Raw genomic sequence first — 16,852 nt, forward strand, 5'->3', positions numbered from 1 at the left:
TTTCACCTAATAACACACTATTTTTCACCCCAAACCAATAAATATGTAGAGAACCGGATCTCCTGTGAGCACAAGGCAGACTGAGCCAGAGTAATGAGCCATTTGTACAGTCTCACTGCTTGCAGTGGAAAGAAAGAATAAAGATTTTGTAACAGCAGTGGTTAATCATTTTTGTCTGCATGGCAGTTTCAATGTGCCTGACTGAGACTAGAAAATGTGTTTATTGTACAATGGATGTTCTCACAAGAAGGTAAATGAACTATGGTAAATTGCATACTGACCCTAATCTATTTAAATATTATACAATTTGATTATTTTGAGATGGACTTTGTGACCTGATTTCTAACATATTGTACACACATTCCTCCTAAATCTTCTCAGTTGTCTACTGGGAGGTGAAGGATGAATGGGAGTGGGTGTGGGAAGTAGAATTTATTTTAAGACTCAAACAATATGCTTATCTCAGCTATGAAAGTTTTATAGCAGCTCCCTGAAAGCCACCTAATCAACCTTCAAGGCAAATACATTTGGGTGAGATAAATACGACTATGCCACTGGAAAAGATACGAACAACTATTAAAAATGTCCCTAATCAATTTAATAAGACACTGGATCCATATTTTTCTTTTATCCAGCTTAACCAATGGGTTTAATTCCCACAGGCCAACACTCTAGCTGATAAGTTTCAATATTTTAGATTGTCTGAGAGGGAAGTGTAACAGACACAGACTTCAACAGAGTCCAAATTACAGCTGGTCCTGTGAGTGTGTTAACCGAGGAAGGAGTAGGGGTCTTAATATTATACAGCACTTTAAAAACAAATTGGACATATCATATCGGACCGCACTTTTAAACAGACTTATTAATGTAATGTCAGTAAGTATAGTGGTGGTATTACTGTTATTGCTGAACACTGTAAGTCATCAGTGTCTGATGTGGTTTACAAATATTTTCCAGAAGCCAGATTTTCAAAGGGGGAAACTGGAATCTAGATGACCTCACAAATAAAATATGTAAGCCTGCTGTAACTGACTATCCATTTGTGATTAGTTAGCAGATTTGCACATGCAGGTGATCTGAGGGAACCATAAGTGCATGAACCTCTGTTGTATGTGCAACGCCACCCGACTGGCCAGCTTCTGAAGTCAGTGGAGTTATTTGAAATTTGTACTGGTGCAACTGGGATCAGAATTTGGCCCCATGTACTGCTAAAACATCAGTATCAAAAATTGTTCAATAAAGGTGAGCAAACATCTATTTCCTTAGACTATGGGACAAATTTCCCATTTACACTAACAGTGAATCTGATCCTGAGACACTCTGTTATTTTGATTCAGCTGTTTTGGTATGATCTTGATGATTATGAAAGATGCCAGATAGAAAATCCTGGGGACTGAAGTCTTTTGTTATCCACAGGACAATCACAGCTCAGGCAGAGGCAATGCAGGCTGCCCAATGCTGTCTTACTATCTCTAAGGGTGTGTCTACACTTCAAGTTGGGGTGGTGATTTTCATTGAGCTAGCAAGCTAAAAATAAGAGTGTAGCCACAGCAGCACAAGGGGCTAGCCACCCCAAGCCTGAGCTCATCTGAGACCCTAGACACATACTCAAGGTGGATAGCACATCCTGCTACTTGCACTACTGAAGTCTCAGCAAAGAGGCAATCAGTGTTGTGGGTTTTATGCTTTAGATACCTGTTTAATGGAAACTACACAACAGACCAAACTCATTTCACACCAAATAGTCATTTCCATTGCTCATTCTTTAGGACCTGGATTTGAACCAGTGACCTAGAGGTGAAAGGCTCTATTGCCCAGCCTCTGCTAATCCCCTGAACTATCCCATTCCCATGGCCATAGGCCTTGGTGTAATACCCTTGATTACAGAGGAGTTGTATCAATTTGCACCAGTTCCAAATCTGGTCATGACTTTCAGTCCACACTTTTCAAACACTTGTAACATCTGTATATTCTAAATGTTACTCACCTTGCCCTGGATCTTTTGAGCTTGGAACTTCGTTTTATTCTTCATAATGCCGGATATATACTGCAAGTCATCCAAAAATTAATTTTCATTTCAGAAATAGATATTCAAATACTCAGGAAAAATCTTATTAAATTGTATCTTGAATATTATTCCCTTTGGAAGAGCAGATGTGATTATTGAGGACTAGATACTGCAATCATAGCATCCTTAAATCTTGTTGTGCATGCCAAACTCATTGAGAGTTCTGCGTAACAAATAATTGCAGAACAGGTCCCCAGAAAAATTATTGCTGATTACTATGAAATGTATTTAGATGGCTAACATAACAAAATAATAAAGTAATATTGTTTGCTACAGAAATATTGAATATGGAATACTACCAAAGGCCACTAATATAGTCAGTTCTTAAGATGTGAGTTTTGTGAAGATAAAGCAGGATATCAAAGGACATTTCATGAGATTATTAAGTGTATGTGGAATTCTGACAATGACAGGGAACTTCATTCTATGCTGCTAGCTACAGATGCTCAAATGAAGGTGTTTGGTGATGGGCATGGTATAAATGATACACAGATATGATACTGCAGTGATCACATTACATGAATGGGCATGATCCTACAGCTGTAAATCAGGAGTCACCTAATCAAACAGAGCTGCTTTCACTATGCTGCTGTGTACCCTTTCAATGTAATGGAAAACTGTTCTGTTGGATGAGAGAACTGCTTGAGTGGCAAGGGAAGTTGCTGGAGCAGTGTTAAAGTAGGCAGGTAAGAGGGGAGGGGCAGCAGCAGGAGTACTGGGGTGAGGAAAAGAGAGCTAGTGGAGAACTTTCACAGTGAATGAAGCACAGTCCAGGATCTGTGCATTATGTAAAATAAAAACATCCACATTTCAAATTGCAGGGCTTTAATTCTACCTGGGGAATCTGGTGTCAAGCTAGACAGGCCTTGGTTCTTGTAGTTTAGAAGGTCACCAGAACCCCTTGATGGAATGATAGTATCATACTTCCTAACTCCAAATACAGAGAGATCCTTTGAGTACTTTGATAAAAAGTAATTAATGTGTAAAAAAACACACGATAGTTGTTTTTTAATTTACCAATTTTGTTTAACTTACACCTCTCGGGGCTTTTTTCTCAGGCTTTACGGTTGCACACCTGAATTGGCTAACATTTGCTTCCAGCAGCAGTTCCTAAAATCAAAACAATTATTTTTTTAAGTATGGTAAATTTTAAATTCTCCACTGAGAAATTTAAAAACACCTTTTTTCGATGTAGCAAATTGAGGCAACCATTAAAACACAGAACTCTGAATATTTAAATACCAAGTGAAAATATAAATGATTGGAGCACAAAGCAAATGGTGTACAAGAACTATTCTTATATGGTCAAACATAATTTGCAACAAGCCACAACAAATTCCCAAAAGGGATCATAGACAAATAAACTTCGTGGGTTAGACAGTGATTACAGAAAAGAAAAAACCTCTGAAGGCAGAGGCTTAATCAGGACATGCAGGTGAATGAAGAAAGACACAAGGATGGATTGGAGCAGCAACTTTTATAAACGTAGCATGGGGGAGCGGAGCTGTCTGCCTTATTGTCCCGGTCTCTCCAATACCAGCCTTTTAAGTGGGTCTACTGTGGGGGCTACAGAGCTCCATCCACATAATCCCTAATTCGGGGTAGACTCCCCTTAGCCTACCTGTAGGATTCAGTGACCGCACTCTTCTGAATCCTCTCACACACATACCACTCATGTGGGGAAACAGAGGGTACAAGAATGGGAGAATCTCAGTCTGTGAAGACTTCAGGTCTTCTCGTTTCCAATAGAAATAAGGCCCAACAGTGAAATGTCAGGTCTCCTTTACTTCTGGGAGCCAACCCTTTTGAGCTGCACGTTGCAAAGAACTAAACATTCCTACTGAATTTCTATGCTCTACTCCTATTTGGGTTATCTGTGCCTCCATGATGCTGTGAGGAAGGCAAAACGCTCCCCACCAACCCCCTGCTAATCTGGCCTGAATGGGAACAATTCCTTCTTGATCCCAAAACAGGGTAACTGGTCAGACCCACAGCATCCTAAAAGCACAGTTCCTATACTACAACTACACAGAAGGAGGGTGGGGCAGTCAAAGGGACAAAGGGATCCAAAACACTCAGGCCAAGGTTTAAAAAAAATGTGGGGGGTGGAAGAAGTTAGGCTCCAATCAGCTCCCATCTTCCTTTGGTTGGCCAATGGGCAATGGAGAGCTCCTGGAGGAGAGTGGGCCCAGGGGGGCTGTCATAAATATAAAGGGAAGGGTAACCACCTTTAAATCCCTCCTGGCCAGAGGAAAAAACCCTTTCACCTGTAAAGGGTTAAGAAGCTAAGATAACCTCGCTGGCACCTGACCAAAATGACCAATGAGGAGACAAGATACTTTCAAAAGCTGGAGGGGGGAAAACAAAGGGTTCTTTCTGTCTGAGTGTTGTTTTTGCCCAGACCAGAGCAGGAATGCAGGTTAGAATTCCTGTAAAGGGCTAATTTTACAGAGGTGATTCTTTTACTTTTTCTTCAAGTAAAATTCTTTTAAGAACCTGATTGCTTTTTCATTCTTCTGAAAATTCAAGGGTTTGGGTCTGTGTTCACCTACACAAATTGGTCAGGATATTTATCAAGCCTTCCCCAGGAAAGGGGGTGTAGCGTTTGGGAGGATTTTTTTGTGGGGGAAAGACGTTTCCAAGCAGGCTCTTTCCCTGTTATATATTTGTTAGACGCTTGGTGGTGGCAGCAATAAAGTCCAAGGGCAAAAGGTAAAATAGTTTGTACCTTGGGGAAGTTTTAAGCTGGTAAAAATAAGCTTAGGGGGGTCTTTCATGCAGGTCCCCACATCTGCCCTAGAGTTCAGAGTAGGGATGGTACCTTGACAGGGGCCCACCCCTGCATTCCCTTGCGTGTGCTCCCCCTCCTTTTGGGGCTGTCTTCTTTACTGTAGTCAGGGGCATGCACAAAGGGGGGCAAGCAGGGGCACGGGCTGCCCAACAATCATCTCCACCACTGCCCCCAGCTTCTGCTCTGGCCCCCCGCCCTGGAATTCCATCTCTAAAGCCCATTCTCCCCCTTTCTGCCACGGTGGGAGTCAGGCTGAGCGCGGCTGAAGGGATGTGCCTGGGAAAAGCACTGTAGCTAGCACTCCCGCTGAGCCCTGTCCCTTCCTTGCTGCAGCATCCAGCAAGTGTTTGGAGCCTGCCTGGGGTATGTAGACGGGAGCTCAGGACAATGCAGGTGGGGCAGGCAGCCAGGCTGGGGACACTGGGAGGATGGGTGGGGAGCCCAGGGAATGCAGTGGGGGCCCGGTGGTTTGGGGAGACAGCGGGGCCCAGAGGAACTGGGTGGGTGGGGGGGCAGTGTTTAAAGTGCCCCTCCAAAAGTAGTCACATTGAAATCCCTGCACACGCCCCTGATTCTGGTCCAGTCAAGGCTCCTGCCCATTGAGACAAATGGGTGGCATTTTTAGAAACCCATTGGGAAAGAATGCACCTACTGTACTGCACCATGACCTAGCCCTGGATATGTTTCCCTCACAATCCCTAAGGAGATGGAGCCAAATGTTAAAAAATTTAGCTCCATTTCTGTGTGCATGGGCAAGTGCATTAATCAGCTTTCAATGCATGAAGTCAACACGAATTTTCATCCTTGATGAAAAACTTGTGTTAGGGCCCTTATTCTACAACCATCTCTCCTGGGTGGATGCCTGAATGGAGCCCCAGTGACTTCGAAGTTCATTGAAGGATTGGAGCCTTAGTTGAAAGCCCCATCACTGCATATAACACACAATTACCAGTGTTTGTTTCCACATTGTAAGCAAGATAACATTCCTTTTCCTGCACTGGTGGAGTGGGGTAGTTGAAGAGAAGCCTTGGTGCCAGGGGCTGCTCCAAGAGGCACAAGTGTCTGAGTAGCTCCAGCTGAACCCATTTAAAGGGGACAGCACATATAATGATGCAGCCCCAGAAGTGAAAGGAGCACTCCGGCTTTTCCACTGGCTCTGAGTGATGATGCTAAGCTGGACATGTAGCATCAGCCCTGAGATAAAATGCACAGGGAGAGGCTCCTAGTGTTTTCACTCTTTTCTAGAGTTGCTCTGATACATCAGTCACATGTGCAATTCTATGACCGTGACATTTCCATATGCATCTTTCTTTTCAGGAGCCACAATTTCAGCTTCATTTAGTGAACAGTCTGAGGAACTGACCTTTGTGAATGCTTTAAATGCCTTTTATGCCATTTCAGAGTGACAAAAATGGCTGCTACAACAACTTCACTTTCTGCTGTGGCTTTCCGCTGTGTTGCTTGCATTCATGCATCTGCTCCACTGGAGACTGTGGCTGTTAGTTAAGTGATTCTACACTTATCTCAGACTCTTGGTAATCCAGATAATGTGCTTTGTTTCTTTCCCCTTTCAATCTTTCCATATAATGTGTACTAAGCATGTACATTCTGCACAACACAGACATAATGAAAGGATACAAAATAAAGTAATACTGCTGGAAAGTGAAGAACCTAAAAGTAACAGATGCTTATAATGAGATGGGGCAACAAAAGGGCAAAAGGAAAGCTTGACCCTAACAAAATAGGTAGGCAGTTCAGCATATTCTACATACAGGAACTGAACCAAATGCAACTTGCACAAGGACATGGAGAGGCTAGTACAGTGATAAATTGTCTGGTATCAGTCAGTGAAAACTAGAACAAGGCATTTGTGGAATGCAGGTGGGAGAGTATAGATAAAAAGATGTAAAAAAACCAGACCTTTTATCAAGCTTCTAAAGCACCTCTATATGGGGATTGCATTGTGGGAGGTCTGATGGGAGAGGGAGCTACCATGTAATTTCCTTCCAAGGAGAGGAAGAGGAAGACAGAAATCTGCCTTAAATCTAATCAGAGCTGACTTATTTAATAGGATTCATTTCAAAATCAGGATCAGTTCAAATAACCAGAGCAGATCAAGTGTCAGGGCCCTTTCCAGGCCTTCCCTCCCACTTCTCTCTTAACACACAGCGCCTTGAATTCTGCTGCTTTCCTAGTCATGATGATCTCCTACTCTCAGAGCCTGGTCTGGGGAGGAGCTCTCAGGTATGTGCAGCACCAAATACTACAGATCAGTCAGGAGCTACTCAGATTTTTCTGTAACTGGATGATGCTATGAAATTATTTCTCAGGTAGGAAACAGAAATTATGTCAAATTTTTAAATGCCTTAATGGTTAATTGCACACATTGACTATCTGTGTGTCCTATGCAAGCAAAGGAGTAGCTTCTCCTGGATCTCTGTAGGGTTCCACAGAGCTGGTTAAGTTCCCCAGTGCCCCCCTCCACATGGCCAGAGGGAACAAGCAGGGCTTGGAGGAATACCCCAGCCATGCACCCTGACTTCTTATCCCTGGAGTCAGGGGAAGCAGTAGATGCAATGGGGTGTCGGAAAGGCCACTAATACCTCATTATAGTAGGGCAGAGCAGAAGCAGTGGGGTGCAAGTTCCTTCATGTCCTCTCCTTGGAGAGTAGTGGAGAAGCAGTGGGGAATGCCCCTCAAACTACTCAACACAGTAGGAGAGAAACTTTCCCCTCAATCCCTCTGTGCAGCAGGAGCCAGGTATGGGGGAGGCAAGAGCCTTCACTGGGCTATCTGCAGTCCGTAAACACCTTCACAGGGTCAGTGCAGATGGAGGGGGGAAACAACATGGCACTGGGCACTGATGTAAGAACAAGTATGTAAATGGATTTCAATGTGGTAGCCGTGTTAGTCTGTAAAACAAACAATGAGGAGTCCTTGTGGCACCTTAGAAATGAACAAATTTATTTGGAGCAATCTTGATTGGCTACATTAGGACAACATCACGTGGCTGCTTCCACAAGCACTACCCTTTGTAACCGTACTGCTATTATTTGTGTTGCAACAAACATTGAGTAGAAGATGGTCTCTGCCCTGAAGAACTTTCAATAAAATAGACAAGACAGACAAAGCGTGGGGGAAAGGGATAGAAGAAGCAGCCTTCATTGCTCCAAGACAGGGGGTGGCCCAGCAGCTGCAGAAGCATTTTTGCATTGGATAGAGCCCTAAAGCTCTGAAAACTGTAACTTACATCAAAGAATAAACAGATGCTGGAGAGGGGCAATTAAAAATAAAATCATGCTACACTTACCTCTGCTCTTCTGCGATTTCTATACTTGATTTCCTGCAGGTGCTGTTTTTCCTTTGGAGGTTTGTAGGTGCTCTGAGGAACCTATATTAAAAAGGCAGAAATTTCTGTAATACAGGTATGAAAGACTGAATGTTTCAAACAATAAATCTGTGTGTGTGTGTGTGTGGGGGCATTTATCCCTAATGAAAAACTACAGCCATTATTTAAAAAGTAGTGATTTCTTTTCTATTAGTGCCATAAAATGAATAGTAAAGTTTTAGGGGTGAATGCATAAAAGGGATAGATAGCCACCAACCATCACTATTTGGCTGGGGCTGTCCAGGCCTTGTCAACCCTGTTCCAGGTGCTTTCAGCCAAAGGAGCTGTTAACACAGTTTAAAAAAAAAAGTCCATCTTTGCCAGGCGAAAGCCAAAGGAGAAAGAAATCCTATGCTTGCTCCCCCGTGCCTCCCACAAAGTGAAAAGGGGAAGATCAACCTGAAGTTGCCTTTAAGGAGAATCAGGCCAGCTGTCCTCTCCTACATACTTCTTGCTCCACTATACTTCTAGATAGGGTTTGCCAGTTGTGGGTATAGAATTGCTTGGGGGTGGAGGATTGAGAGGGTCCTCACAGCAGCATTCACAGGTTTAGAGAGGTAGTCAGATCTTGGAATGTGGGACAGTAAAACATCCAGGAAAGGGTTAAGGTCTACCTGTCTGCCACATGACCCAACAAAGGGTCTAAGGAAAGGGCATGTCTGGTATGGGTTGGCCTCTGAGGACTGCTGTGGGAGAGGTGGAAGAGACTGGGCCATGCCCCCTCATCGCTCTGGCCAGAATAGGTGACCAAATGGATGAAGGCAGAAGGGAGCAGCATGATGTAACCTTCTAATGGATTATGTAATAGGTGTGCTCCTGGAGGCACAATCTCTCCTAAAGCTCCCCTAGTGATTGTGAAATTCTGTACTACCTACAACACAGACCAGTGCCTTAAAGGCACAGTATGGCCCTAAATATTAAGGGACAACTGGACAAATGGTTTGTAAGGTATCAACTTAATTTTATTTAACCACTCAGAATTATACACACAAGTAGTAATGTTTTATACTGGATGGAAATGAGGCAATTTCAGTGCCTTGAGAACATAAACTAGGAGCGGGGGAGCAAGATGGGAAGGGAATACAAACTATACCTAGTGATCAGTAAACTCTTCTCAGCTTTGGCAGTGACCATTCATGTATTTCCTTAAAAATTAAGGTTGTGAGATGGACAAGGATAGGGGTAGTGTTATGTGTATTGTATTAAGAGCTTCTGTTTTGACACAAGATTCTAGAGTTTATGTATTACATCATCAATATATTTCCAGACAGAATCTTGCATGTTAGCCAGGTGGATTTGTTTATTTTGTTATTATTTTTAAGAAAAAATAGACAGTTAAAGGGACAAGGTCAAGGAAATATATAAAGAGTGGGCTAAATATGGCCCTGGTCCTAATATGTACAATTCCAATGGAATTACAAGAACTTTTATCTGGGCTGAATGGGGCCTAATGCATTTCAATGTATACATTTTAATTCTAGACAAACCTAAAAAATGTTGTGTAATAATTTCACCATAAATAGTACTAATATTAAAGGAATGGATTAGATTACACTATAAATCATGGCTGGGATTTTCAAAGAAGCCTTGGGGATTTAGGTATCCAAATACCATTGCATATTAATGGAAGTTGAGCCCCTAGCTCCCTTCTGTGTCTGTGAAAATCGCAACTGAAACCGCTTTCTTTGTGGAAAGCCATATCTGCAATGGCTGGGGGTGTGTAAATGAGGAGGGAGACAAGCAATTATAAACCTTTGGCCATGAGGTCACTTTTTTATTTGCAGCAGTATACAGAGTGAAACAAGAGGCGGCCTATTTCTCTCTGGGCCATCCTTTGATGCACAGCCACCCATCACACACTAGCCAATTCCAAGGGTGTGGGCCCATATTCCTAGCCTATACCCTGCAGTCTGGTCTGACTGAGGGATCAACCACGTTTGCTGCAACTTCAAAAGAAATATCATGGTTTCAACCTAGGTTTTAAGAGGACCCTAGTCCATATCAGCAAACTAATAGACAATTCAACATGATTATCATTCTCTGTTTTGGAGGGCTCCAGGATCTGAACTAGTGGTTGTGACAATGGGGTTAAAGGTTAGAATCAAAGCTCATTTTGCAGAGTTATGTCCGGAAGTTAGTGCAGTGTCTGCTCATACTGTGACAAAGATATTAGACTCCCCCTTTCATGAGCACTTAAATTTGGCAGACTTGATCTGAATTTAAATAAAATCCAATATAATCCTTGCACCTCACATGATCTTCAATACATGTGAGTTAATGCAAAATTACTCTCAGGGAGACTGTACAATATAAAGGTGACAACAACAGGATTCATTCCTACACTGAGTAAGTGATTAATAAAATGCAATTTTTCAGAACCTGGTATTTGTAGAATTAATGGGATTTCACACTGAAACCACCAATGTGCTACCATGAAATTGCACTATTACCCAAAGATGCAAAATGATTTTTGTAAGCATTCAACATTTGTATTATTAAGAACCTAACGTGCTAATAAAAGGCTATAGATACTGCCCAGAGCTATAGCCCTAAACTCAGTTGCCTACAAAACTAAATGTAAACCATGGAGTCTTTATTCAGTGAATCATAGCAACCTTAGCCCAAATCCTGTTTACTTTAACCAAACACCACTACTGAATGTGTGTCACTCCAGAATTACACCAGTGTGACTGAAATTAGAATATTACCCAATGTGACTGCTTAAGTTAGAAAAGCAAACAGTCAGGCCTTCAAGAGAACCTCTACACTCATTAACATATTAAATGCTAACCATTAACATTAAGGCAGGTTTCAGAGTAACAGCCGTGTTAGTCTGTATTCGCAAAAAGAAAAGGAGTACTTGTGGCACCTTAGAGACTAACCAATTTATTTGAGCATGAGCTTTCGTGAGCTACAGCTCACTTCATCGGATGCATCCGATGAAGTGAGCTGTAGCTCACGAAAGCTCATGCTCAAATAAATTGGTTAGTCTCTAAGGTGCCACAAGTACTCCTTTTCATTAACATTAAGGTACACCACAAACCCACATAACAGGCAATGAAATTCCATCCTCATGGATGATCTGCAAATCTAGAGTTGGTTATGCCTATGTTGCAATTGCTGGGAGCTTTGCCATTTACTTTGATGGGGAGCAGGACCACACCCATATATTTTTTATAAAAAAATTACAGTTTGAGGGTTTATTTCCAATATGCACTTGTAGATCCCCGAAGGCAGAATAATCTACACATTAAATGGGCTGGCAGCAACCTGTTAAGTTACACATTCAAGGGGCAAGGAATAAACTGTTGCTTCATAGAAAAATCCCAATTTTCCCAACAATTCTAGGAGCCACCTTTTTGCTACCCTTTCCTTGCCTTGCTATAGAAGAGTATCTATGACATGCTTAGAAAATACCAATTACATCGATTAAAAACAGTATTAATTATTTTCTACAAATTTAGCCTTCAATTCAGAACACCAAAGTGTTTCCTGTTATTCCATCAGTGTTGGTAGGTTTTCTTCAATTATTTTAGATTCAGATAACTTCAGGGAAGAGACTGTTAACCATATACTATGGTTGAGTACAAAACACATACAACTTAACATTTTCCAAGGAATAAAAACCACTCACAGGTCGATGCTTCTCCTGTAACGGTATTGGCTCAGGTATCGTTATGGCTCGTGGCTTAGGGGTGGTCAAATCAAATTCCTTTGGCTTTGTGACCGTCGAAGTCTTTACAGTGGTAACACGATTCGCTAATTTGTCAGCAAGTTGCTTGATCAGTTGTTCTATTTTTGGCTGCCATCTTTAAAAAAATACTTTTAAATCTTATTTTCACTTTTTCTCTTATACAAATTCATAATAATGCAGTATCTGAAATTGTCCGTGACGCAAATTTGATAAGACTTTGGCTCTGTTTATTCCCTATTAACTGAACTGATCAATTGATTTGATTAATGATTAGTGGCACAGACTGTGGCACTCAAAATGTTACTTCACTTCTTGAACAAAAGTTAGTCTATTTCTAATAAACTGTTTATCTGTGTGAAACAAGTGTAATCCATGCTGACTAAACCAGCACATTGCAAGTTCATTTTATAGCAGTGTCAGACAGCGAGTCAGGGAGGCAGTTATGGCAAACAAAGTAGGTACCGATGAAAGAACAAAGACAGACAATGGTCTAAGTAACATTGTTCATATTATCTGACAGAGCGAGTGTATCGCTAGCACAATCTCATTTAATCAAAAATTGGAAGGACAGGAATAATTTGCTTGAGTAAATAAATCCCTCAAACAAAAAAGTGGAGCTGGCGGGACATCCAACATGGTTTGGGTTTTTTGTTTTGCATTATTTGTGTATATCAGAATTAAAACGTTCACAGCTTAAAGCCAAATTCTCCTCTCAGTTTCACTACTGCAAACCCCACCAAAGACAATGGGGAATACATTAATGTAATTTGAACCTATACTTAAAACAGACATATTAGTATCCTATACATAAACACTCAGGTCTTGAATATTGAAGGTTTGCATTACTTTGGGAGTCTCATGCAATGAAAGAACAACATTGCTTAACTGGGACGTTGCCTTCTTGGTATCACAAATTCTTCAGAAGCCAATACTTTTCTGTGATCTTCACCTCTTTCTCTCTGGTTTTAGAGCCCCTTTGTAATAAGAGCACATAGGCTTCTGACGTGTCTATAGCCACTCACATCAAAACAAAGGGTGGGAGTAACTGAATAACAGATTTTCATATTAGAGAGGGGTAGTGTAATGAGGTTCCACGCCTTATTACGTAGTTCAGCTCTCACTGAGAACGTAAAAGGAGCTTCAGAATCTTAGTTTGTACTATCACTCTGATGTAATGCCAATGGGTAACTTCTGGGAGTCAGGGTTAGATCCACAAAAGGTCTTAGACACCTAAACGCAACATTTAAGCATCACTGAGATCCTCAAACGCCCATTCAGCTGATGCCTAATTCTGTAGGTGCCTAAACTTCCACCATTAAAGTCCTCTAGTTGTTAAATTTCTGCCAATGAGCATATGCACAGCCATCTCAGTCTAGGCACTCAGGCATCTATCTCGTGCCAAAGACACAGTAGGATCCTCAAACTACACATTCCCCCACATGGCCTAATCTGGTAGGCATGCTCTGAGCATGCCTAAACCCACACAAAACAGCTCCAAGAGAAGTCTCCCCACCCCAACTTTTAACCCATGGTTAGGGCACTAACCAAGGATGTATTGGAAAAGTACATAGACAGGCAACAAAAATTATTAGGAGTACGGAACAGCTTCCATATGAGGGGAGATTAAAAAGACGGGGACTATTCAGTTTAAAAAAAGAGAAGACTAAGGAGGGGATATGATAGAGGTCTCTAAAATCATGAATGGTGTGCAGAAAATGAATAGGGAAGTGTTATTTACCCCTTCACATAACAGAACTAGGGGTCACCCAATGAAATGAATAAGCAGGTTTAAAACACACACAAGGAAGTACTTCTTCACACAATGCACAGTCAACTTGTGGAACTTGTTGCCAGTGGATGCTGTGAAGGCCACAAGTATAACTGGGTTCAAAAAAGAATTAGGCAAGTTCCTGGAGGATAGGTCCATCAATGGCTATTAGCCAAGATGATCAGGGACATAACCCCATATTCTGGGTGTCCCTAAACCTCTGACTGCCAGAATCTGGACAACAGGGGCTGGAACACTCGAAAATTGCCCTGCTCTATTCATTCCCTCTGAAGCATCTGGCATTGGCCACTGCTGGAAGACAGGATACTGGGCTAGGTTGAAACATTGGTCTGACCTAATATGGCCATTCTTCTTTTTTTATGAACTTAAGTCTCCCTTGCTGCATCTTGGAGGAGAAAGCACTAACCATTGGTCTAGAAGGTATTCTGGGGTAGGTCTCTCTCAGTCTCTCCTGTTGAAACTGCTCTACTGTGTATAAATAATTTAATTTCCATTGAAACAGGGGGACTGGTACCTGGGTCCCCCAGAGACCACTTGGTGTCCTAACCACTAGACTATAGAATTATTCTCACACCTCCGCTGGCCCAGTGCATATTTAACTATTTATATACCAGGAAACAGCTGCAGCAGGAGAGATTAGGAAAAACCTGCCCCAGAATATCCCAGAGTCCAGTGGTGAGAGAATTCTCCAGAGCAGGGGGAAACAAGTTCATATCCCTTTGCACCATCATGTAGAGAGATTAACTGAATCCAGCTCCCCCACATCCTGCGTGAATGCTCTAACTACTGGGCTAAAAGTTATAGGGCACAGGGTCGTACCACCACTTCTGCTCCAGCATTTTTGCAAGATATGAGTTAGGTGCCTAACTCCAGCAGAGGGTTCTAAGTCTCTTTGAAGGGTGAGGTTTATGACCCACCCCCCTCCTCAGCCTTTCCTATTGGCTAGCTTAGGTGTTCTGGCGTTTGTGGATCCCCTTCTTAGACACTGATCTCTCCCCATTCACTGTATACGGAGTCTGGGCAGCAAACTCAGGGCTGTGGATTCCACTGGATGGCAAGGCACCTAAGTCCCTTTGTGGATCTAGCCTGCCGTGCAATCCAACTCCCATTGAAGTCAGTGGGATTCTTTCCACTAACTTTAGTGAAGCTGGAGCAGGCCCAGTGAAAGGGAAACAAAAGTACATTCAACACATTTGAAGCTGCCAAGTTTATTACTCGTGGTTACACTTTCAACCCTTTGATGCAAATTTCAAACCCACTGGCCAAATTGGGTGGTTGGATGCACCTGAGCAACTCCCATTGACTTTTACATGAGACACATACACTTATTGAGAGCAGCAGGGCGCTGGAACAGGGGGGCTAGGAGGACATGGCCCCCCCACTTTTTACCAGCCCTAAGGGCGAGTGGGGGGAGGGGCAGAGAAGAGTGAGCAGGGAGCGGGGCCTTGGGGGAAGAGATGGGGAAGGGCCTTGCGGGGAAGGGGAGGTGTGGGGGGTGGGGCCACGGTTCAGGTGCCAGTGGCCCTTCCATTTTTAAGAAGCTTCTGCCACCCCTGGAGAGCAGAGCCATCAGTATTCATTGCTGTGTAATATCTACTAGATATTTCTAGTTTATGGGCCTAGTCCTGCACTCCTTATTATGGCCAAGTGCCTGTTGAGAATTTTGCCTCAGCGGAAGATAGGAGCTCAGGATCTACAGTACGAAAAGAGGGATCAACACTTGGAACAGATGATACAGAGACTAATGAAAACAATGCCTCTGAATCTCATAAAACTCAAGTCTTTTACAGCACTCTAACAGTGTATGAAGCACCCTCAAAGAGGGTGTAAATTTAATTTATGTCCATTTTAAGGGCCCTTTACACTGAGTGTAAATGACAATCAGGCTCAGTGGTCTTACATCTAATGAAATACTAATCCCAGATTTAAAAATATTTATAAAAATCACTGGAAGCAGCCATTGTGTTTTGAATTACTGTACTGGGGATGGAATGGGCCAAATTCTGCCAGCACACACACACATCTGCAACTCATACTGACTTTACTGGAATTGTGTGTGTATTTCAAGACAGAATTTATACCAGTGTGTTTACTACTTTGCCTCCACCTAAACAGTGTTTTTTTAAATTGTACTGAATATAACAACTGAGTTAGATGATGGTTTATACTCTGTATCAGTGGAACCAGCTGGTATATGCTTAGCCTAACAGAGTTTGGCCCTGTGTCTACATATTAGAACCGTTGTTGAACTTGGACAGCCCTAGAGTCCTGACCCAGCAAAGCACTTAAACATGTATGCAATCTCAATCATGAGAGTTGTATCACTGAAGTCAGTGGGATTAATCATGTGCTTAAAGTTTTGCTGGATCAAAGCCTAACTTTAGAAGATAGTTGTTTGACTCTGATTTCAATATTATATGTTCCAGTTTCATTTTCTGGGTTGGGGAAACTAGCGTGTAACATCTATGAGAGAACTTTTCTTGGAGCTAAGTAACTCACTTATGGATAAATTAAAGGGTCTGCCCTGCTCCCATTGAGGCCAATAAGAGTTTTGACATTGACTACAATAGGAGCAGGATTGGACCATATGGTTTTATAAACATAGCAAATTGCAAAGAAATATATTTTAAAGCAAACTGAATTTTCAGGAGGACCTTTTTCCATGATGTCACCTTTAAACTTTCAAATATATTGAATATTTAGTACTTACCCTAGCAATGGATCAATCCAGTTCTCTTTTACGTAAAGAGAATCATATATCTGACTCCATTCATCTTTTATCCATGTACTCAAATTCAAGACACTGAAGAAGAATCTAAGAAACTAACAAGGGATTACTTCTTTCAAATTTGATGAACTGAAGAATTGAGTTACACGCAATATTTACATGGAGATTACACAGATTTTCTTAGAAACACTGCTGCAGACTTCGCTTGTGTATTACACTACAATTGTAATTAATACACACCCCAGTATTTGTAGGTGCATTTCAGTTTTGTTGCAACAACCTTATGTCCTGAAGCCATACCTTGTGCGATATCAGTAAGTCCTAAAATCTTTTTATGGACCTGAAAAACACCCCCATGTTCATAGTATGATGATGTTTTGATGCAGCGTGACCT

The 16,852-nt window shown here is 42.0% G+C and overlaps 1 protein-coding gene across 3 annotated transcripts in view; it reads right to left on the reverse strand.

Moving 5' to 3' along the window:
* The window catches only part of CFAP99 (cilia and flagella associated protein 99), a 107,894-nt gene that overhangs the window by 44,259 nt on the left and 46,783 nt on the right, over positions 1-16,852 (reverse strand). The window contains exons 5-9 of one of the 3 annotated variants that reach the window (XM_073342715.2): positions 16,441-16,553; positions 11,882-12,056; positions 8,170-8,250; positions 3,104-3,178; positions 1,988-2,047 (exon numbers count right to left, since the gene is read on the reverse strand). In XM_073342715.2, coding sequence (XP_073198816.1) covers positions 1,988-2,047; positions 3,104-3,178; positions 8,170-8,250; positions 11,882-12,056; positions 16,441-16,553 — 504 coding nt within the window. The remainder of the gene's footprint in view (positions 1-1,987; positions 2,048-3,103; positions 3,179-8,169; positions 8,251-11,881; positions 12,057-16,440; positions 16,554-16,852) is intronic. The other 2 variants (XM_073342716.2, XM_073342717.2) reach the window with 2 other exon arrangements.

The sequence above is a fragment of the Lepidochelys kempii genome, chromosome 4 (assembly GCF_965140285.1).
Source record: "Lepidochelys kempii isolate rLepKem1 chromosome 4, rLepKem1.hap1, whole genome shotgun sequence".
Taxonomy (NCBI): Eukaryota; Metazoa; Chordata; order Testudines; family Cheloniidae; genus Lepidochelys; species Lepidochelys kempii.